The sequence below is a fragment of the Centrocercus urophasianus genome, unplaced genomic scaffold (genome assembly GCF_019232065.1).
Source record: "Centrocercus urophasianus isolate 14NV4802_14NV808 unplaced genomic scaffold, USGS_Curo_1.0 seq_1, whole genome shotgun sequence".
NCBI classification, from domain to species: domain Eukaryota; kingdom Metazoa; phylum Chordata; class Aves; order Galliformes; family Phasianidae; genus Centrocercus; species Centrocercus urophasianus.
Genome location: NW_024884141.1, coordinates 2,850,595 through 2,874,677, shown reverse-complemented (window position 1 = coordinate 2,874,677; position 24,083 = coordinate 2,850,595). Strand labels below are relative to the sequence as shown.

The following is a 24,083-nucleotide window of genomic DNA, read 5'->3' as shown; positions in this document are numbered from 1 at the left end:
GTGAAGGACACAGGAGCATCTGGCCTTCTATTGTCACCTCCTTAGAGGTCAGTCTTGCTTCAGTGGGATCCACTGCATATCACTTGGTGATGTAGTTGGCAGTAAAGTGCTCTTCCATTTAACTTCCAAATCTCTCACTCTGCTGTTCCTCTGTCCTTCCAAAAGTATGATGTAACTGAGTAAAGTTAAGCTTTCAAGAAATAATTATCTGCAAAATTACCTGGGTCCCAGCTTTTCATAACACTGTATTTTGTCTTTGCTCAGGAAATGCAAAGACAGAAGTTTTAGTTTATGTTGAACTGCAGTCAACACTGCAACACTGCAATAAACAATCAATAAACTGTTGTCAAACCCATTCCTTCATCCAGAATTAGAGACTACTTATGCTTTCTACTGTGTGTGAGCTGTATGAGCTACATATGAGCTGCTTTTTTTCTCACATTATTCACATGGATATAAAATTATTTACTGACCTTTTTTCCCCCTAATTGTTTTTTAGGACCCAAGGAAACTGCTTTTTACTACTGGTAAGTCTGTTGCAAAGCAGAAAGAGAAAGTTTGCTGGTTTTCTTCATCAATCTCCAGACAAAACAATTTGATTATCTGTTTGCATGCTGCATTTGTTGTATCTCAGCAAAGCTATGTTGTTTGTGTTAATATACCCAGGGTTTGCTTACCCAGCAGTCATGAGGGAGGAGTTACATAAGCCTCTGTAGTAGGATGAGCAACATCTTCAAAGCTGTTGTTGTCCAGATGAGTCAGTAGAATATCATTAGTTTCAAACAGAGATTCTGCATGATAGTAAAACCAAATTCCTAAATGATTCAATTTCTAGAAAACAGAAACAAAACAAAAAAATAGTCATCTTGCTTCAGCAGGTTTATTAAAAAGTTTTTTGGACTTCAGAGAAATTTAAGCCCACTACTCAGCTATCAAGCTTCAGCACTTTTGAAGTGTAAATAAATGAAGAGGTATTTGGGGCAGGAATTTGAAAGAGAGCAACATTTTAATTATGGACGGGGTAGGTAAAAGCCTGAGCTGTAGTGCTTTGCTACTGCATAAAGGTCTTTCCTGATGTTATATCTTTCACTCTTAATTTTAACAAATGCAAAACTACTGACTTGGTAGCATTTAAATCAAGACTGAAAGGAATCACTCTGAACAGCAGTGAATTTGGGTTACTGAATAGGCTTGTAAATGTGCCAGTCTTAATAAGTTTGCCATTTATTAGTGACTGGGAAAAGTGCTTTCCAGAAACCTTAAGCAAGGTTTAGATGAGTTTAGTGGAAGTAAAGAAGTGAGATAGTTGAAATTGATGTTACTACAAATGAATTGGATATGTTTGTGTCAGAGGGGAGATTGGTTGCAAGCTGCGAATCCCCCTAGATTAAGACAGAAATGAACCATAAAATATAGTGAATTGGAAGGGAACCACCAGGATTGTTGTGTCCAGCTCCATATTCCACAAAGGACTACCTATAAGGAAGGAGGCAGCAGGAAGAACGCACATTTTCTAATGCAACTGTTTTTAATTGTAACCTTTCCATGGAAGGATAAAATTATGAGGTCTATGCGAAAACTTACACTGATTGTAGGCCCAGGATTTTTCTTACAGCTTGTAAAAGCTGAGGTTTGATTTGAAATGCATCAGATTTTGGTTATAAGACTTCTCAGCAAGTGAATGATGCGTGGTTATGAAAGGATGAGATTGAAAATTGTCTCTTTATCACTAGAAAGTCTAAAATTGCAATTAATTATTTAAAACTAAAAAGGCTTTTTTTTCTTTTTATTTTAAAACTAAAAAGGCTGTTCTTAAATATAGGACGTGATCATTTGAAAAGATCCTGAACCTCCTTAAATCTGGTTTTATTGTTGTACTTCCATGAAATCAGTTTGAGACGCTTATATTCTGATGCTAAAAAGATAGTTACATACCATTGTGCTCAGTGATTGGCCTAGCTGACTTTGCTTAAATGTAAACACATGGTTTTTAGACCAGGAACTGTGCTTAAAAACTTCTAAGAGTTTACATTCTTCAGGAAGTGAAATGTTTTGACGTAATGCTTCATGGCTTCTAGGTTCTTAGTTCTCAATTCAGACTCTTAGTTCCTTGGAGAGCAATTTTTATGATAAAGTGCTCATCACCATAGTGTAACTCCGGTTGGAATTTGTCCAATCTGTCTTTAGGCAGATGATATACTGTACTTTTTGAGCAGGGTTCTACTTTAGGATGAGATGAATCATATCCTAGAAAAACTTAATTCTCTCCTTTGTCTGAAAATGGAGCCCAGGATAGACTTGTTCTGACAGAGTTCGTATTTGAGCAGATGAGTCCAATCCTTAATTTTTTTAACCTTCTTCAGTTTTGGCTGTAGATCACTCTCACAGACCTTGCTCTACAGGCAACAATTTCAAGCATATTACAATGCCACAGAGAATAATTTCAGGCTCTTTCTCATTCCAGGATGAAATGGGTTGGCAAACAATTGCAGTGACAGCTTGCACTGAAATTGATTTGTTTGAAATTTTGTCCCTGATCAGGTTTATAATTGTAGTGTTTAACAGAGTTTGGAGTTTGGAATAAAAAAGAAATGCCAAAACTTGGATAGTCAGTCTTACAAATAAAGATACAGGATTAATTCTTACTTATCAGTCTGGTAGATAAGTATACCTCCCCAAAATTAAAATATAAGTTATATAATGTTTGTTTTAGTTCCAGGTCTGACTGGAGTCATTATGGTTTTAGTGCTATTCCTAATGTGTACAGCATCTACATACGCCATCAGGTAAGACATAATCTGATCATTATGCTGAAGAATGCTTTTTAAATAATCATATTCTTACACAGATTGGAGGGAATGAAGGGCAAGTGCAATATAAGACAAGAAATATTTAAATGAATGTTAAAAATACCAGCTTTCTTGCCTTTTTTTTTTTTTTTTAATGTAACTTGCAAGCAAATTAGTGCAGAGAATTTTTAATTACAAAAACTGATTAAATTTTCTTCAGAATAAGCTTTTTTTTCCTGAAGGACACACGCAGTTAAAAGTCTAGAACTTTACAAATTTCTGTAATCCTTTTATCCTGTTTATCTGAGGAAGCAGAAAACTAAAACATTTTTCTGTACAATGCATAAATAGCCTCCATTGGAAAATAGTGATGTCTTCATCTTAATTATTTTCACCAATTAGTTGTAAAAAAACCAATTTTTTTAAACAACCAGCCAAAGCAAAGGAAACAAAAACAGAACTGTGCTACCGAAGTAGAATGTAGTTTTGTTTTTGTTTTAAGTTCTTCAACTAGACTTCTGGTTATCAAATATGTTCTTCTTAATGTAGATGATACTTTAAAAGGTGCATTGCATTACTGACTCAGAATAACTGTTGGGATTCCTCCTGGAGGTTTGGTCCCCTGGTGAGTTCATATTCTGCACCAACATTATTGAATATGTATTGTTCATCAGGTGAGCTGTACCTTCAAGGATCTAACCCAACATAGTAGCCTTTTATAGGCGTGTGTTCTGCTATTGATGCAGTCTTTGGTGAATTAAAAGATTGGCTGTGAATACATCATCCCAGTTCTGCAAACACTGCAGGATATTTTAATTCCTTGTCTTCAAACATAGGAGATGCTCAGCTGCTGTGAGCTTGATGTGTGGTTTTGAACCATGTTGAAATAATGTATTCTCTCAGAAGCAGTGTTACTGGGTGCTCAATCAGGAGAGCAGTTCAGCAAATACTTCTGTATTCCCCCTAGCCAGGGGTACTTCCACACTGAGATCCTTGTGAGGAACTGGAAGGTACAGAAGTACAGGATAAAACTGCTACACAAAGTGGCAGACACAGTGGTGTGTTACATAGTCCACACAGGCTGCTCTCCTTGCAAGAGAGCCCGTTCAGGGAGGATGGAAAAATGAAACAATTACTTCACGCTGCAGCAGTGAGCTAGAACAGTCTTGTTTTCTCCAAGGCCATTAGAAACTAGAATAAAGAAAACAAGCTCCCAACTTTTACTGAGGTTTGGGAAACTTGAGGAAATGTTTGCAACTGCATGCATGTCTTTGGAAATAATAATATTAAGGTTCATGCAACAATGGTTTCCAGATTTCTGAGTTACATCTTTGCTATTTCCTTCTTCGATTACTCTAACTGCAAATGTGTTTTTGTGCCATCTAGCCAGCAGAATCAAAGCTCTGAGCAGATCAGCATCTTCTATTACTTAATCAGTAATTCTTATTTAAAGATTTGTTCTGGCTTCTCTCTCAGGCATATGGCTCAAGCTTGTCTTTGTGGTCTGTTTTGCTAAGGATACGAGCTTCTGTGTGCATCTCTCTCTCTCTTCTCTATTTCTTTCCATGTGGATTCTCAGGTGCCTAACGATGGCTAAACTCATGCTACAGTTTTTAGGAAAATTAATTATCGGAAACTGAGATTTTTTTTCTTGATTAAAGTTGTATCAGATCATACTATCTTGGATTTCAGCCCTAACACACTCTTGCACACTGAACTCCTTAATCATTGGAGTCTTCCTTCATATGTTCTTCCTTATTTTTTTCTGTTCTTGATTTTCATGCCATTTTCATGTCTTTACCTGTTCAGGGATCTGTGTGAGTAAGTACTGAGAGAATTGAATTAGCTCTTAATGGTTTGAAAGTGGGAAGTGAATTCTGTTCAAAAATTTTTTACCATGTCGTACCTGAGAATCACATCACCATGTTTTGGTTCAGTAATTATTTATTGGAAGGCATGTAAAGTTGCTAGAAGCTGCAATTAATCATGTGGATAAATGTTGACATTTTAGCTAACTTTCAAATTAATGTTGTTCAAGATCATTTCCATTAAACACCGTTACTAACGATGTTGGAAACTGTATGTTTAAAATGGCTCAAATGACATCTCTTTTTATAGTAAAAAGCTCCAGTATTCAGTTTCATCTACTAAACTACTGCATATATCTTCCCTTTCAAAGCTATCTGTAACAGGGTTAAAAACCTTTTTCCAAAGCTATGCTGTTTACTGTATCCCTTTAAAAGTGTCACAATCTTACAGTCTTACATTTCTCAATAAGTTCCCTCTTGCTGATATTCACCTGCTACATTCTAAAGTAAAAAAAAAAAAAAATTAAAAATTTAAATAAATAAAATTGTACAAACAACTTGATCTCCAATTTCCATGAATTTGGGTTGCTGAGAAAAAACATTACTTCTTTTGATTACTATCTATTTTAACTCTAAGAGGAAGGTAAAGAAAACTGCTCTGAAGAACTGTATGCGTATGACAGTATGAAAGTTACTGAGTGTGTTAGAATACTGTGTGCACGTGTAGAGCACAGCTTAAGAAGAATACAAGTAAGAAAATGCAACCATTAAAATGCACCTCACAGTAGAAGACTCAAGGGTCTTGATATCTTTTGTTCAGGGAGGTGAGGCTGAGAGGACTTCTTAGTGTTTAAGAAGAGTTGACATTTCTTCTGAGGAACCAGCTTTTATAATAGAGGCAACTGCAAAGAAAGCTGTGAGGAGGGTGAAATGTTCAAGTGACTGGAAGCTTATGCTTAGGCATATTCAGATCGATGATGTGCATTCTTATCAGTGATAATATTAGCTGTTGAAATCAACTTGTAAGAAGTTGGAATTGACTTTCCGTTGCTGAAATGTTGAAAACTTGGTCCATTCTGGGAAAAAAAAAAAGTGCTCAGGATCCAATAAAAATAAGTTCAGTGTGTAGCTTCCGGTATTTCAGCAAGATGCCAAATTAAGCAAGAGCCCCAAGACCTGTTTTGAGTTTAGGGCTAAGCAGAGGTATTCTTTCTTCCTTGTAATGTACTTCCACTCCACACATCAACGCTCTTTACTTTTATCTTACTAATGTTTGCTCCCACGGCTCCTTACAGATACTGACGAGTGACTGTGTGGAAATGCCTACCAGGCTGTGGGTAGTTAGAAATGGTTTGAGCTGCCTCAAGGATGGAAAGGTGTTAGTGTTAGTGTGATGCTGAATGTGGGAAGGATGATGGGATGATGAAAGGTTTTCAGAAGCTTTTTGTTGTCACTAGGTTCTTAAGAACTGCCCTTGCTTGGGTTTTCTTCCAGGTTGCTCTCAAATAGATTGTCAGAATAGATTTTTTTCTGTCTTGAGAAATGAAACAAACCCTGTATTTACAGGCAAACGGGGAAGTGTACTAGCTTACTGTTTATTTAAAAGACTGTAGGAGGGGAAAATAATCTGGAAAAATGTAGCTATCTCAGAAGAATTGCTTTTTAAATGATATTCTCAAGAGTTTGGGTTGCTTTTTATTTAATAGTTATTTTGGCTTATTCATCGGCTAGCTTTTTTGTTTTGGAACAGACTTTTCTACCATGCTGTGAATGTGAGAGATGTTTGTATGCTGTGAAGGATTTTCTTAATCATTTGGTTGGATTGTTGTTGTTTTGTTTTGATGAATATTTTACTCAGGAGAAAGCGAATTCCTAACCTCAGTTCCAAATGGACATTTTCATTGGAATTGGTTCTGTTTAAATTTCCTAACAAATTACTGAAGATCCACTTTCCTCTTTACATGCCCTCGTCTTCACAGTGGTGATGTTCTTGTATGTCTCAAGGCCATCAGTCCTAGAGTCCAACCATATGCGTTTCCCTTATCTCCAAAGTTCTCTTGGCTGTCCTCTTCTTGCCTTCTTGCTGTAGTCCCTTTTTCTGTTGCGTCTCCTTTCCCTCCACACCCACAAACATTTCTTGTACCTTTCCCACTAGCCTATCTTCTGCTGTCTACCTTTTAGGATGCAGTCATGGTACTTTGAACACTGCAGTCCTGTGGCTGCAGAAGGCTGAAGAAGTGTTGTAGCAATTTAAGATCTGTGAAAGTAGGGAAGTCTCCTAATTTGGAAACAAGTCTTCAACTGCTCTGAATGTCCACTTCATTCTCTTTTGCTATTTAATTGTGTGCCAGTCACCTTTTCTTCTCAATATTTAGCTTATTTACCAAGATTGTATTTCTGTAGGAATACATACTGGACTTTCACTATTCTACATGACTACATGCTGAATAACAGTGTCCTGTGGGTACAGATCTGCTTTTAACTAGCAATGATTCTGTCTGAGTGAAATAGCATTGAACCATGGTTTATTCTTTTCAGGGTTTCAAACTATGACATCTTCTGGTATACCCACAACCTTTTCTTTGTCTTCTATATACTGCTGATGCTGCATGTTTCCGGGTAAGTAAATGAAAAATACTGTCCCTTTTCCTGAAGCACAGGAGCTGTTCTCTTAACTTGTTTTTCCTGAGATGTCTTGTGCAACATAGGCCAACTTCTTGACAAGATACTGTCATCTTCAGTTCTTAAAAAAAATTTTTTTTTTAAAGTAAAGTTCAGACTGTAATTGGACAATCAGCTAGCACAAATTTCTTCACTTTAAAGTTCATCTATTGTCCATTTTACCATTTTCTACAGGGAAATCAAGATAACATTTTTTCTTTACGTGCCCTATCACCTGTTTGCTGAGAGGCAGCTAAGAAGTTGCTCATCCCTTTCTCTTTAGTCTCAATCTTCCATTTTCAACCCTAAGAAGAGAGAAGGAATGGCCTCTCTATTTCTCATTGCTTTAATAAAAAACTTTCTTACTGTTTTCACAAACATGAGATGCTGATACGTCATCAAGATGGTTTCTTCTGGTGAGGTCCAAAAAGCCCAGATCTACTGAAGGGTAAAGCAGCTTTCACAAACTATGCTGTGTGGAAATGTGGTCCGCTAACATGAACAAACTTTCCTCTGTGAATGTAAGTGCAGAGTTTGATATAGGAAAGAGAAGGTATATTTGAACAAGGTTAATTTCTGTGTGTCATCAAATACCTATTGAAACGTGGAACACTGGAATGTCTGCACAGCTCTGAGCACTGCTGTTTAAACAGTAAAAAGTAATTAGGCCTAGCCAGATCACAGTAGGAATATGTTGTTGAACAAAATAAACGCAGCTTGAGATCTGCTGAATTGAAATAATGAGTTGAAAACATTGAAACTCGTGGATATAATTCTGGTTTTCTGTGGGTTTTCTGTCTTTTATTTTTCTTTTTTCTGTGGCATGGGTCTGGCAAAGGTGAATCTAATCTGCTCTCCCCTTCCTGGGGCAGGTAGAATTTTTGCTAAATTATTTCTGACAGGTGTTTTCTTCTTGAGAACCTCTGATGACTGAGATTTTCTTACCTCTTTAGGCTGTCAGTTTTAGTGATTACCTTATAAGTATTTCTCATGTCCAGTTTAAATCATCTCTGCCTTATCCTTTGCCCATTGTCCTCTCAGCCATGTTGCCACTTCCTGAAAGGGAGACTAGTTGGACAAGTCTGCAAACCAAGACTGCAGGAATCCAAGCACTGAAGAGGCATCTCCTCCTACAGAGACTCTTTAGTGATGAACTGGGACATCTTTCAGAATGTATCTGAAAGAACTGAGAATCAGATGAAAGTGAGAGAAAGTTGAGTCATGGAGAGTGGGAGTCAGTTAAAGTTGAAGATGCCTAAATTTAGATCTCTGCATGTTTTCTGAGTGTTTACCTCCCATTGTAATCAAATGAGTTCTAAGAAATACAGCCAATGGAGCCTGGAAAAAGCTTAAGCTAATCTGCTACAAACATGTACATGCAAGTGATCTGGATTGATTTCTGGGCTCCATTTGTTATACTGATTGGAAGATCTATTCTGAGAATAAAGAAAAATTTGACTGTCATTCTTATGTGCCCAACTGACTCATACATGGCACATCTAAGGGATGCATAGTCAGCTAGCCTACAGAGCAAGACCCTCCTATGACTGGACAGCATAGGCAGACTAGGTGAGGATTTACCTATTTTGAAATCTGTTCTATGAGTATTCCTACAGTATTCTTAGATTGTTGCCTTGTTTCAAACCATTATGAGTATGTTCTTATTGTATCCTCATTTTCAGGGTAGCCAGACACTTCTCAGCAATATATGAAGTGATACGATTCATTTGTCATATATTACTGGTTTGTGCTTTTATCTTTACCAAAAAGAAGAGAAGAATATTTGGGGGAAATTATCCTTAAAGACTTTCCTTCATCTTGTATTTCTTGCAACATGACTTTCAGATATTTTAGTGGCTTAAGGCTTGCTGCATATCTACACTAATTTATCTATATTTTAAACCTTTAGTAGCAGCAACAAAAAGTATTTTATGTAAAATGAAAGCGTGATGTTTCTGTTACCAATTAATTCCAGGAGGTACAAAATCCACAAAGCATTTTGAACCAAAAACTCAATTGATCCTAATTTGTTATTAACAGAGTTAACTCAATAGAAGCTAGAATAAGGCCTTTGTGCTGTTGCTAGAATTATCCAAGGGTTTATCTCTGGAAGGGTGAAAATTCCAGACATCAGTCTTTAGCAGAGAGAGGAGCCTTCAAGCAGCTGACCTTGAGCTCAGCAGCAGAAAACAGTTGCGAGAATAGGAGCAGTGTAATTACCTATAAAACCTCTCAGTGATTTTTGGCATCTAGCATATCATAAAAGCCAGAAGTAAATGTTACCTCTGTTTTTAGGGTGAAAAATTGGGACAGAGATTGCTGTATGCCCATGTGAATAGTCTAAATATTCAGCATGTCAGCCACTTCCACGTGGCTCATCCTTTTGCTAAAGATGTGTATCTCCCACTTATCGATATCCACAGCGAGATTTCATGGGTGCAAATGTTGTACTGAATAAATACACAAGAGTATATCATAGACTCCTTATGGAAAACTCATCATTTCTGGGAAATGACCTTGCACATGTGAGAACACTTGTATTTCCCTGGCATCTTCAGAAATGGAAGTCATTGCAGCTGCCAATGGAGGCAGCTTTGTTATCCCAGTTTGCCACTCAGATAGCATGTTTGTAATAGTTTGAACAATTTAGAGATTACTGGAGGAAATGCTCATGTTTGCAGTTCAGCTATTTGTGTCATAGGAAAAACTTCGAATCCCTTTTTGGGATGTCCAGAGGCCAGAGAAGCTGTGTGAGCAGCTGGCAGGCATACATATGAGGTTGGTTGGAAAAATGCTGTACGGGCTGTGATTTCCAGCTAAATCTATCAGGCACCATAATGTTTATGGAGCAGGGAATTCACTTAATGCTTAGGGTCTCTGTCACTTTGCAAGTATGGAGTGAGCAGCAACGAATGCAGACACAAATGATAGGGATGATTGGGCAACAGATACAGCCTGAAACATGGGTGTAGACAAACAGAAATTGTCAGGTGATTCTCCAAGGGTCAGACATGAGATTTAGGGTGAGTAAGTTTAACTTCCAACCTGTACATCATTCACAGGAACAAGTGGGAAGCATGTTACCAACTGTTGATAGAGAAGGATGCCAGTAGCTGGTCAGAGGCCAGTTAGGAATGTTGCAAATGTCTCCTACTTTTCTCTGTCCTTGTGAATTAGATTCTGTCACTTCTGCTGCTGCTGTGCGTGTGTTCTTATTGTGTACTTAAGCCTCCTGAACATGCCCAAGCACTTGTCAGACCTTGTGCCAATTTCTCTCTAGGCACCATCCTATCCATCTTTTACTGTCATCAAATTTGGATTGGAAGCAAGGAATACTCCTGGGGAGTTTTATTCTATTATTATCATTTCTTCCCCTCTTTCAGTGATTCATGAGTGTATTGAGATATCCTAGAGTGTCTTAGATTTCCATTTCTTTCTTTATAGTTTCTAGCTGAAGCTGCAAAATTCTCACTTGATTATACTACATGTTTAATTTCAGATTGAAATGAGCAAGGAGCCTAAAAATAATTTTCAAGATAAGATAGTTCTGCATGATAGATCCTTTCTATTTTTGTTCTTCTTACCTTTTGACAATTTGATATTGAAAGAAGCAGTCATGTTCACAAATGATGCATGTAAACTTGATACACATCACGTAGTGGGAACATTACTGCAGTTTATGTTTTGGCAATTTAAGACATTTCTGCTGCAGTTTGCCTTAAAAACAAAACTTTCTGACTGTGGGAAGAATGACTGAAAACAACCTGGATGGGAAGGAACTGCAAATGTCCTTATTTAATTTTTCTTCAAGGCTCCCACAGCATCTCTACTTTTCAAGCAGTATTAAACTTGAGGCTGTTCAGTGTAGGAGTGCCAAGTGAGATAGAGAAGTTAATCCTTGCCTCTAGTAACAGAAGGGTTAGGTAGTTAAAAAGGTTCCATCTCACCGAAAGCAAGTGGTATAAAATCATTGAATTGTAAAATGGCTTTGATTGGAAAGGACCTCAAAGAACATCTGGTTCCAGCTCCACTGCTTTAGGCAGGGTTTCCACCCCTGACATTAAACTGTAAAGGACCCCATCTGTCCCAGCCTTAAAAGCTTCCAGTGATGGGGCATCCACAATTCCTGAGCAACCTGTTCAGTGCCTCGCAACCGTGTGAGTGAAGAATTTCTGCCTGACATCTAACTTAAATCTCTCCTCTCTTAGAATAAAACTACCCCCTCCTTGTCCTATCCCTATCAGACTGTGTAAAATGTCACTCTCCCTCCTGTTCATAAGCTCCTTTCAAGTACTGGACAGCCACAATTAGGTCTTACTAGTGCAACACCTTGGTCTTGGCCTTGTTGAACCTCATTTGGTACTTGTGGGCACATTCTCTGAGCCTATTCTGGTGTGTCTGGATGGCATCCCATTCTTCCACTGTATAAAATGTTGCACTCAGCTTAGTGTCATCAGCAAACTTGTTCAGGGTGCACTCAGTCACACTGTGCTGGCTTCTGAGCACCCGTCCTAAGATGGACTGCTAAGGGATACCACTAGTTACCAGATTTCATAAATCTGTTGGCTACGGCCATCCAACCATTTATTCATCTGCGAAATAGTCCAGTCTTCAAATCAGAGATAAGGATGTGATGCAGGACCCTATCAAAGATTTTGCACAAGTCCAGGCAGACGACTTCACTTGCCCTTGCTTTTTAGGTGATGTCATCACTCCATCATAGGTGGCCACCAGATTGGTCAGGAATGATCTGACCGTGATGCAGTCATGCTGGTTGTCTCAGATCATTTGCTTGTCTCACATGTGCTTTAACGTAGCTTACAGGAGGGTCTTCTCCATGATCTTCCCAGTCACAGGCATGAGGATCCCGGGTCTTCCTTTCTTTCTGTCTTAAAAATGGGAGTGATCACCTGACAGTTGTGACTTCTCAAATATAGAAGATGAGCATTGTGACAGCTTTCTAAAATCCTCTCCAAATTAAGAGAAGTTGCTTGGTTTGAACTGTTACTTCAGCATCTTTTGTTATTTTTCTTTTCCTGTAGGGGAGTGCTCAAGTACCAGACCAACTTAGAGGAACACCCACCTGGTTGCTTTAATCCTAACAAAACGCTGCTAGGGAATATGACAGTGCCGAAGCCTTTTGAAGAGCTGTTTCCTGACTATACTACTGAGCCCTTCCCAGAGGACTTAACATTTCCAGAACCCCTTGTACAAAGTAACTTTATGAGAATTTGTTCCAAGGAACCCAAGTTTCAGTCGCATTTCCCAGAGGTCTGTATGATCCGACATTTCAGGTATTACAAGCCATGCCAAGTCTTTCAGTCAGCCATAACCACTAATTATTGCTTTTCCAGACCAGATGTTTTAATAATGGAAAATATTATTAAAACCTTTTCAGGCATTCAGAGATCTGGTGGGGAAAAAAACAATCTGTATTAAATCTTGTATTGCATTAAAATGTGGTGCACAGAAAAGGGTGGAAAAATATCAAGAGATTGACTGTAATGGTTGGTTTTTTTTGTACATGATAAAAGGTGTATTGGTCTTGCTACAAATGTGACCTTAAATTACAGCATAGTAGTTCAGAGCAAACATTTATATAACATTCGTATGACTCTTTTCTTTGAATTGTTTGGCATTAATTAATTGAAATAATCAGATTCCATTTGTTCTCTCTTTTAACCATGTGGCTTCAAGTCCTAATAGCATTTCTGGGATGTGGTTGGTTGTGGTTTGGCTTTGTGTAGTCTCTTGTTTGCTGAGAATACTGCTATAAGTGGAATTGATGAATATGATATAGTGCGGACAGACAAGCCTTCTGTTTTCCTTTATTTCCTCTTGTGTTTTTATGCTTTGTGCAGGATCTTTGTCTTCATCCAGATTTGCTCATTTCTTTTCAGAAAAGATGAGCGGAGCTATATGAGCAAGTAGCCTCAGGAGGCTTGGGAATACTGTATTCTCAAGTCTAAGGCCTATCATAACAGACTTTACAAGAGCTTCTCCTTATCATTACTACTGTTTTCTTGTAAGGTCCTTTTGCCCCAGAGAGGTGGTGGATGTCCCATCACTGGAAACATCCAGGGTGAGGCTGGATGGGGCTCTGAGCACCTGATCCAGCTGTAGGTATCCCGGTTCATTGCAGGGGAGTTGGACTAGATGGCCTTTAATGGTCCCTTCCAACTCAAACCATTCTATGATTCTGCTAGCTGCAGGGGTAACCCGTTCTACCACTGAGCATGTATTCATAATAACAAGCAGTCAATACTACACAGAAGCCTTCCAATAAAGTCCTTTGGATTTGTATTTTGTTAACTCTTGCTAACTAACTGCTGCGATGGGATTTTGCTACAAATGTGTTCATCTGAGCTGGTCACTCTACGGGCACTTCCAGGAAACCATTTGTGCTATCATATGCATCTTCCACAAAGACAATTGAACAGTGCTTTAACTTTCCATTTCTTTCACTTTTCTGTACTCTTTTCTACAAATTCTATAGCACAAGGATTGCTTGTTCTTTTTAACTTTTTGCATGTACTTGAGATAATTGAAATAAGGTAATTGTCTCATAGTACTGCAAGTCAGATAGTGTTCTTCCTTGGAAGTTAACCAGTTCTATAGTGTTTTGGTCTGTTAGATTTTGAAATGATCTATGTACTTTGTGATTCACTTCTGAAAACAGTTGCAATCCAACTGCATAACACCAGAGTACCATGGTTACAAATGAGATAAATAGCATTTTATTCCTGATTAGTTTTATGAATGAAATCATTCGTGCTTGTGGATGCTGCTGCCAGTTAATCTGACTAAGTTCCCATGATGTGCTTAGATTTCTGTGTGTGGAAGGATGTGGAGATGACTTGTGATCAAACGCTGTTCTGCAATAAATGAGAAATGAGATCCTGCAGGTGCTCATGTAATTTTAAAATTAGAAAATGTAAAATGAAGTGGCTTAGAATGAAACAAAATTAAATGTCCACTGTTCTCCCATAGACTTGGTTTTGGATTTCTGGACCTCTGTGCTTGTACTGTGTAGAAAGACTGTACCGCTACATCCGCAGCAACAAGCCAGTCACAATAACATCAGTGATAAGCCATCCCTCCAATGTCCTTGAAGTAAGGATGATCAAAGATGACTTCCGAGCAAGGCCTGGTCAGGTCAGTTAACGTGCCCCTAAAACAAGTCACTGTTGTTCATGTAGCATCTTCTGTAGGGATGACTTTCCCTTTCTGTGTACTAATCCATCACTGAATGTTTTGGACATATATTTTCTTTCTTTTATTTTTTTCTTTTTGATTTTCAGTATGTTATTCTACACTGTCCGAGAGTGTCTGGACTGGAAAGCCATCCATTCACCCTTACAATGGTAAGAAATAAGAGCTTTTTTCTGTACATTCCCATTTATTTGTATTTGGTAAACAAATGGTCTTTATTGCCTTCAAAGTGGGAAGTCCTTCAGGAGAGCTTATTTTTGATTAATGAGGATACCAATGAATATGAAATGGCATGATTATTATGTATGATAGTACTCAATACATATTCAATTTTCCCCACTGTTGAGAAAATAATAAGGGGAACTTTTTTCAAATTCTTCCGTAAGTGAAAAACATAATAAATAAATAGAATCCATGCGATATTTAGTCATTCTATTTCATAAGTGAAGTTTTACCATCTGTTTGTAGACATTAATACACAATGAACATGAACTCAGATGAATTTTTGGTGGATTTTTTGCTGTTAATCAAAATGAACAGAGATTCTTCAACAGCCTTCTCCAAACAGAGTTAGAAAAGCATCAAGGTTTGGTTTATTGTTTCTTTTTTTTTAAATAGTTTCCCTCAGTAGTTTTTTCTAAAATGTTTCTAAAGTAGTCTTCTGCTTTATTATTGTAAGAGATACATCAGTGACTTAGTTATATATGAGTAAGGGTGTGGGTCTACAGGGGTGACATCTTGGTGGGGGTCTGTTACAGACTGCCTAAGCAGGATGAAGAGAAGGACCAGAATTCTGTGAGCAGCTTGCAGAAGTTGTGCAATCGCCAGCACTTGTTCTCATAGGAGACTTCAACTTCCCTGCTATGTGTTGGAAATACAATACAGTGCAAGGGAAGAAGTCCAAGGGGTTTCTAGAGTGTATGAAAGGTATGCAGACAGTACGAGAGCCTACCAGGGTGGTGCCATGCTAGACCTGCTCTTCGCTATCAGAAAGGACTGGTGGGAGATGTGAAGGCTGTGGACTGTCTTGGGCAGAGTGACCATGCAACTGTAGAATTCTCTATTCTTGGAGATGTCAGAAGCAAATCTGCTTTCTTGAACTTCCTGAGGGTGGAATCTGACCTGTTCAGGATGCTTGTTGCAGGGGTCCCTTGGGAGTTGCTCCTTAAGGGTAAAGGTGTCTAGAATGACTGGACGCTCCTTAAAGGCACAAGAACAGGCTGTTCCTGAATGCCATAAGGTGAGCCATAGGGGAAGAAGACTGGTGTGGATGTGCTGAGAACTGTTGTTGAGACTCCAGAAGAAAAAGAGGTGAATGGGATGAGGTTCAACAAGGCCAAGTGCCGGGTCCTGCACTTTGGCCACAACAACCCCAGCAGTGCTACAGGCTTGGGGATGAGTGGCTGGATGAGTGTGAAGAGGAAAGGGACCTGGGGGTCTTGGTTGATGCTCGGCTGAACATGAGCCGACAGTGTGCCCAGGTGGCCAAGAGGGCCAACGGCATCCTGGCCTGCATTAGAAACGGTGTGGCCAGCAGGAGCAGGGAGGTGATCATCCCTTCAGCACTGGTGAGGCCACACCTCGAGTACTGTGTTCAGTTTTGGGTCCCTCACTACAGGAAAGACATTGAGGCCCTGGAGCGTGTTCAAAGAAGGGCAACGAAACTGGTGAGGAGTCTGGAGCTCAAATCTTATGAGGAGCAGCTGAGGGAATTGTGATTGTTTAGTCTGGACCGGAGGAGGCTCAGGGGAGACCTCATTGCATGTTATAACTTCCTGAAGGGGGAATGATGAGGTTGCGATGAGGAGGGGTTTGGTCTCTAATCCCAGGCAACAAACAGGATCCAAGGAAACGGCCACAAGCTGTACCAGAGGAGGTTTAGATCAGATATAAGGAAAAACTTTTTCTCTCAGAGGGTGGTCAGGCCCGGGAATGGCTGCCCAGGGAGGTGGTGGAGTCGCCGTCCCTGGCAGTGTTCAGGAGGCATCTGGATGAGGAGCTACGAGATATGGTTTAGTGCTTGTGGTACTAATAGGAATAGGAGGGTGGTTGGACTAGATGATCCTGCAGGTCGTTTCCAACCTTGTGATTCTATGATTCTGTGATTCTATCAGTGAAGTTGTAGAACACTGGGATTATTACTTCCTCAGCTCAATTTATCTAGAATGCGGCTTGGGTCCGAAGGAGATGGATTGGAATAAGATGAAATGGTACATTAATATGCCCAAAGTTCTTGAGGAGTGAGCAATACAGAGTCCTTAGAGATGCTGCAGCAGAGCCTAGGTTAGAATATTAGTGGCAGAGTTTTACTTTCAGTGGCAATATACACTGAAATAGGTCCTGTCCACTTCCAGTTCTTTGTTTTTTTTGTGGTTTTGTTTTGATGTATCTGAGTGCCAGGCAGGCAAGCTAATACTGTCACAGTTCAATCCACAGTGCTTTCCACTAAAATAAACTTTTTGTTGTACACCTTGTATAGCAAAATCTCCTACAGAAAGCTGCCTCTGTATAGCTTGATGAAGCAGTATTGGCATTTGCAAAGCCTAACATTTGCAAAGTGCTTTTGGCTAGCTGCATTAACAGTAGAAAGCGAAGCCGTGTGTTATTTATCTGTTACTAGCTCCAGTAAGCCATTTTAAGGCACTCTCTAGAGCACCTAAACATAACAAGATATGTAGTGCTAAAAATGATATACACTGCAGTACTGATGGAATGGTAGCTAGATTTTTGTGCAGGATTACTTAGTTCATATTTATTTATATTTATGATTGATTCAGCAATCAGAAGATGAATTTGAAACACTCAGCATAATCCACAGATTGCTCTTCATGTTCATTTGACAGTAGCATAGATATATTTATTAAATATCCTTAAATAAGTTACACCTGTTGTGTATTAGCAGATGTCCCTTGTATAAATGTTAATCTCAGGATATCTTGTTCTTATTTTCAGTCTGTCCAACTCAATGGAATTTAAAATAATAGTAATATTTTCATCATTAATAATAGTTACACAGTTTGGAAAATACAAAGCTCTCAAAGGTATACTCTCCTTGTATTAGGACACTGGTTTGCGTGGTACTGATAGAACTAATGTCATCAAAAAATGTTTGACCTTGTTCAGCAGTCTTTCTCTGGCAAAACTTCTTATTTGTTTTTCAGAGTTATTTTTCAGAAAAAAAAAGACTGCTGACATGGAACAATGTGGTTAGATCATGGGTTAAATAGGGTGTTTTATTAAAGTTGGATTCTTTGCATGAGTTGAGGATTTCATCTGTAGTTTAAAATGGCATACTGTAATATTGCTTGTTATTAAAAAAAATGATTTTTGAATGAAAGCTTCTAAATTTAGGAGCTATGAAAAGCATCTCGTTCTGAGTGTCTTATTGAATATAAATAAGTAATTTATATTCAGTTTTTGTACCTTTTATTTCAGTTAAATACACAATTCTACTTGATAAATTGCAGGTGTGTAATTTTTACATGTATACTAGATATGTAACGTTAGAACTGGCCAGTTCCACTCCATTTCCACAATGTATCACACACACACACATATATGTAATGCATATATATAATACCAGACCTGGCAATTTCTATTCATGCTGAATGCTTTATACTTTAAAGTACAGTGATATCCTTCAGCATAACTGTTGGAAGATTGTATGTGTATTTTAATTATTTTAAGATAAGAAATTTTGAGATAGGAATTTACTACTAGGTTTCTAACTTTCATTTTTTTTTTATTGCTACAGATGTACAGATCCTCAGCTATGCTAGAGAAAAAATGTCTGTTTTACTGCATCATGAGGATTTTAAATGTCTGGGTTTGCGAGTGCGAGTCTTCTTGCCCAGTGTAAGCAGGGGACAGTCATTTCCATGTCTTTTTAGGTCATAGAACATGTCTTGGGCTGCAGTACTGCACAGAAGGCATTTTCTGATCTAATACGATTCCAGACATGGGATTGTGCTTATAGAGTGTGTATGCAATGTCTTCGCTGGGTGTTTTTTTGTCTGCTTTCATCTGACCTACTTGTTTTTACCTAGCAAGCTGGAAAACTACTGCTGCTCCTTTTTTTCAGTGATGGTAGTCCCAGGATTACTCTTCTTGGCTAGTACAGGAACATGGGGCTAAAAGCCCTAATGAAAGCTTTTGGGTGCTGAATTGCAATGCAACGTTGCCTGCAGCAGGTGTGGAGGAAGGTTGCAACTTTCTCCCTAGCACTGTTGTGCTGTTCGGTGCTCAAAAGAGTTCAGGCTTAGCACTTCACTCAGCCAACACTAAGCAGAAACAGAAAGGAAGGGGTGATTTGGCCTGAAGGAGTCATGCTGATGTTTTACTAGTCCCTTCCCTTTTAGAGGTTATGTAATATTTACAGTTTAGCTCACTCTCTTACATAATGCCAGGGTGGAGGAAAACTCTGGGAGACTGCACGAAAGGGCCTGAGCCCACTCTTATTTTATTCTTGTAAAGCTCCCATGTATTTCAGTCGGAGCCAGAGGGAGCTATGAATTTTAACTGAGTGAACATAAAGATGTGGGCATTGTTCAGAAATGTGTGCAGTGGTGTTTGTTTTCTTTTTCCTTTTGTCAACTGAAAGCATTCCTCCCTGTAATGGTGGAAGGAATGAGCAGAAGTAATTGGTGCAGAATGCACACAGGAATTTGGAGGAGCAAAACTCACGTTACTCTGATCTCAGAGCTGCCAATCTGGCTTCCTTTCTACCGACTGATTTGGTTCTGCTGTCAAAACTTTATGTGACAGAATCATAGAGTGGTTGGAAGGGGCCTCTGGGTCCATGTGTTCCAACCCCCATTCCAGTAGGGACACCCAGAGCAGGGTGCCCAGGGCCATGTCCAGGTGGCTTTGGAAGCTCTCCAAGGAGGAGACCCCACAGCCTTTGGGGGCAACCTGTGCCAGTGCTCCATCAGCCGCACAGCACAGAAGTGCTTCCTGGTGTTCAGAAGGAACCTCCAGTGTTCCAACCTGTGACCGCTGCCTCTTGTCCTGGCACTGGGCACCACTGACAAGAGCCTGGCTCCATCCAGTTTGCACCCTGTCTGCAGATATTGATGGACATGGATGACACCCTCAGAGCCTCCTCTTCCCCAGGGCTGAGAAGTCCCAGCACTCTCATCCCCTCCTCGCAGGAAAGGTGCAGTGTTTTGGTGATCCTTTGTTGGACTAACCGTGATGACTACATTGAGAAATAATGTTTTGTAGCTGAAAATTGGCTTTATGAAATAGTATTTTCGTGCTCTTGAAATCTGTTGTAGTTTGCATGGAAATAAATAGGAGGCATTACTTTTGGAGCAGCCTTTGTAATATGAGTTTCAGGAAATTCTCTCTTTTCTTTTGAACATGTAGTGTTCAATTTCTCTAACTTCATTATGGTTTCTCTTAATTATACCCTGTATGAAGAGAACTAAGGCTTGCCTTAGTAGCATTACTTTTCTTTCCACTCCCATCTTGGACCTTCCACTTTGAATTGAGATCCCCGTCTTTCCAGAAACTTATTCACATTCCTCATTATTTGCAGTAGCAAAAAAAACATGATATCAACCATTTATAACTGCATTCATCCTTTTTTTTTTTTTTTTCTAATAAGTAACTTAAGAAGTTGATTCTCATTTGGAATATATATTTGTGTCTCTCGAAAATAAGGTGATCGCACAGAATCACACAGAATGGCCAGGGTTGGAAGGGATCTCAAGGATCATGAATCTCCAACCCCCCTGCCACATGCAGGGCCACCAACCTCCACGTTTAATGCTAAACCAGGCTGCCCAGGGCCCCATCCAACCTGGCCTTGAACACCTCCAAGGACGGGGCATCCACAACCTCTCTGGGCAGCCTCTTCCAGTACCTCACCACTCTCTGGGTAAATGATGCACTTGTATGTTTTTGGAATTGCTTCTTGCATTGGCATGGAAGGCTGACAGTAAGTCCCGTTGAAATAGCTTTGTGTTTTGTAGATGTTGAGTCAAAAGACATGCTGGATACTTTCATGTGGTCTCTGCTGCAAAGTCAGCACAAGCCACAAACTCTTACGAGCCTCCGTTTTGACAGCTTAGCTATTGATTCTGGTGTCTACTCCCAGCATCTTATATAACAAGAATCTTGTTTTATCAGTGTTGATTTTTTGTGACAAAAGAAGGTAGAAAACAATTACACCAGTTCAGATAGAACTCAGATTGTGACAGACCATGAAGCAAGGACATGACCAGGAACTGAATTCTTCTGAACTTTGGTGTGACTGACATCTGAGATTCAGGGAAAGCTAAAGCTTCTGCTCTGCAGAAAGCCCTGGGCAGGCTGCTCCATGCCCACCGCCCTGTGCTGCAGACCCTTTCCCTCACCCCCAGCTGCCCTCCCCTGTCACAGCTCCATGCCGTTCCCAGTCGCTGTCACACAGAGCAGAGCTCAGCGCTGCCCTCCGCTCCTTGCGAGGAGCTGCAGCCGCCATCAGGCCTCCCCTCAGTCTGCTCTGCTCTGGGCTGAGCACACCACGGACCTCAGCTGCTCTTCGTAGACTTTGCCCTCCAGATGCTTCACCATCTTTGCAGCTCTCCTTTGGACACTTACTTTGTGTCTTTATATTGTGGTGCCCAGACCAGCACCCAGTGCTGGAGGTGAGGCTGCACAGTGCAGAGCAGAGGGGACAATCTCTCCACTCTCCCAGTGGCAGTGCTAGCCCCAATGCACCCCAGGACATGGTGGCCCTTTTGGTTCCAGGGCACAGTGCTGTCAACTTGCTGTTGGCCAGAATGCCCAGATCCCTTTCCATGGGGCTTTTCAGCCTCTTGACTCCAGTCTGCAGGTACATCCAGGGTTACCCCATTGCCAGGTGCAGATTCCAGCATAAAATCTAAATCTACGTTATTGAGGAAGAAAACCTAGTTTGATTTATATCCAAATTAAAATTGTAAAGTAATAAAATTAGTGAACCCTAGGCAGAGAAACTCCTAAATCCATTAATCATCTCAGAGTAAATAGGAGAATTAGCTGAAGGAGGTGTACTTGTTCAGGACGAATAATCTTACTCTACTTATGTATCTCCAAGCTATTGCATGTTTTCTACCTTTAAAGTTTTTTTTTTTTTCCTCTTTAGATTGACTTATTTTTTCCCTTACAGCCTGTTTTGATCCAGGTACTAAGCGGATTTAGGCCTGATAGGATTGCAAAGTGATGGCTGTGATCTGCTTCTACAGTTTGGGGCCTGATGCCTTGTCAGGAAGTTCTCAGCCAATAACACACAAGTATGAACAACGATGTCACGATGAATAACATATTTGCTATTATAACAGAAAACCAGGGTTTTAGATAGAGACAAGTTTGTCTCTATCCATGGATAATCCAAAGTTCATCAGTGAGGGCACTGACAGTTTACGGAGCTGATGTAGAAATACGTACTCTGTAACAAAAACCCGAGAAATAAACAGTACTACAGGAAAGGCCCAGGGGCACAGATCTTCATAAAAAAAAATGGAGAACTTGTTGGAAGTTTGCCAGAGTGAAAAGGATGTAAGGAGATGAAGAGCTAAGATAAATACAATAAAAACATTCTAGCATGATGACATTCTAGTAAGCTTTGTTAAATACCTCATGCAAATGGTTATGAAATTTGGCTTTATAAGATGATTCACAGAGCATTTAGGGAAATGCAGATATTATGAAGTATCTTGCTGGCAAACTGAAGAAATCCCTGGAGCATGTCTGCTCTTCATAGAAGGAGAGTCTAGCAGCTGTTCAACAAAGAATTTAAGTAAAACAAAAATAGAATAGTTCAATCTTTCGGATGCCTTTAGAGTGCTTCTTTAGACGTGTTTATCTGGTTTGGTTTCGCATTGGGCTCGATAGTTCTGGGGTCTGCATAAAAACCATAAGTAAACCTCCGTTTTCATTTAAACTCACAGATCTTTTTCTTTTGGATAAAGGGATCAGAGAAGTTGTTACCTTCAGGTTCACTAAATCCTATGTTCTCCTTCTGTAGATACTTTGAACAGAAGGTCTCACACTCAGACATGTTTTTTTCTGATATTATAAATTTACAGTATATAATAAATCTTCACTGACTTGGGCAGAGAAGAATTTTTTCTCCCATCAAAAGCAGTGTTTCTAGGTTAGGTTAGAGAAAAGCCTAGGAAGTGAAGGAGAAAATTTAAGATGGAAAAAAAGGTGTAACTTCAAAGCATTAATACAATTATTACATGAAGGAAGTATTAAAAAAACAGAACACTTTCTCCTGCTGTCTTAAAAATAAGCAAGTGCTTAGGGGTGATGGAGATGGAACCTGATGTGCCATTCAGTTTCCTTGGCCATGCATCTGTCAACTCAAGGCAGTGCTGCTTGACCATAGGTTTATATTCCCACAGAGGACTTAAAGAACAATGCTGAGCTGAAATGCAGTTCTGCTGCCTTTTGCTCTGTCAAGGACAAACGTTTGCAACCTGAGCATCCTGTAAAGTTGTGGTTTGTTTTTCCTATTAGGTAGCAACTTGAAATGCATAATATGGGCTGAATGTTAAGAGTTTATGTTTTGAGAAATGTAATGTATCTGCTGGGAATGAAAGAGTAGCCTGCAGGTTTTCTGCATTGGTTAAGCTACAGAGACAAAAAAAAAAAACTCACTAGTCTGTGTAAGTGTGGAGTAGTAGTGCATCTATACTAGCAATGTTTTATGAGTGAGACTACTATAGACTGACTAGAAAACAGTCTTTGAGTATTAATTACTTAATATAAACAACATCTTCTGGAATGACTAATGAAAACTGCTAAGTATCTCAAGCCTCTGACAAGTCTTCTCCAGTGTCTATGTTTGAATCTCCACTGCCTCTTCTCACTTTTTGCAGCCACGAAGGCTGAGCACCTTTTCACCTGTTCAAAAACAGGGACATTTAAAATTAAGAAGTGTTTCACATTTTCAATTGCTGGTCTGTTTACAGTCTTAAGACACATATTATGCTAAAAATCTGTGGTTTTCCCTGGTGCAAGAGTGACATCAAGGAACAAATGCTCATAGGTTGAGTCTAGAAAAAAGAAAAAAAAAAATGTTGTTTTGAATACTGAGAGTAGTTTCACAACTGAAAACTGCAGGGAATTAAGTAGCAAATACTCAGTTGTGGACCCACAGGATTTAGTGGGTGTGGGTTTGTGGTTTGTTACAGACAACGTTAGACCTCAGATGACCAGAATGATCCCTCTTGCTGCTGCAGCTGGCCAGTGATGCATCCCAAGCATCCCACAATATTTTGGTGTGTTTTTTTCCCACTAGCTAGACTGCAGGTGTTTCGAGTTGGACAGCGGGTAGCGTAAAGGAATGGAAAGTGAAAGGGAAAAGTGCTTGGGATATGTTTCTGCAGCTGGGCTGCTTGCAAAGAGTCAGATGTGGAATGGGAGGGCTCTGGCTGAAGTAGTGTTGAAGACACGGTGGTCTTGCCTTGATCATCCAGACACTCCTTATACTTAAATTATGTTCCATGGTTAGAATTTTCCCACAGTCAGAGACATGCTGTTGTATGCCAGTAAAATTAGGATAGCTGTGTAGCTCTCCAACAGGGAAAGCTCTTAGACAAAATCTGATTTGTAAAGTAACTAAGCAGAAAAATAAACA

The 24,083-nt window shown here is 39.5% G+C and overlaps 1 protein-coding gene across 2 annotated transcripts in view; it reads left to right on the top strand.

Moving 5' to 3' along the window:
- NOX4 (NADPH oxidase 4) overlaps positions 1-24,083 on the top strand; it is a 103,862-nt gene that overhangs the window by 15,529 nt on the left and 64,250 nt on the right. For both annotated transcript variants that reach the window (XM_042837434.1, XM_042838244.1), the window contains 6 exons: positions 500-527; positions 2,714-2,786; positions 7,136-7,216; positions 12,301-12,529; positions 14,249-14,413; positions 14,560-14,622. In XM_042837434.1, coding sequence (XP_042693368.1) covers positions 500-527; positions 2,714-2,786; positions 7,136-7,216; positions 12,301-12,529; positions 14,249-14,413; positions 14,560-14,622 — 639 coding nt within the window. The remainder of the gene's footprint in view (positions 1-499; positions 528-2,713; positions 2,787-7,135; positions 7,217-12,300; positions 12,530-14,248; positions 14,414-14,559; positions 14,623-24,083) is intronic.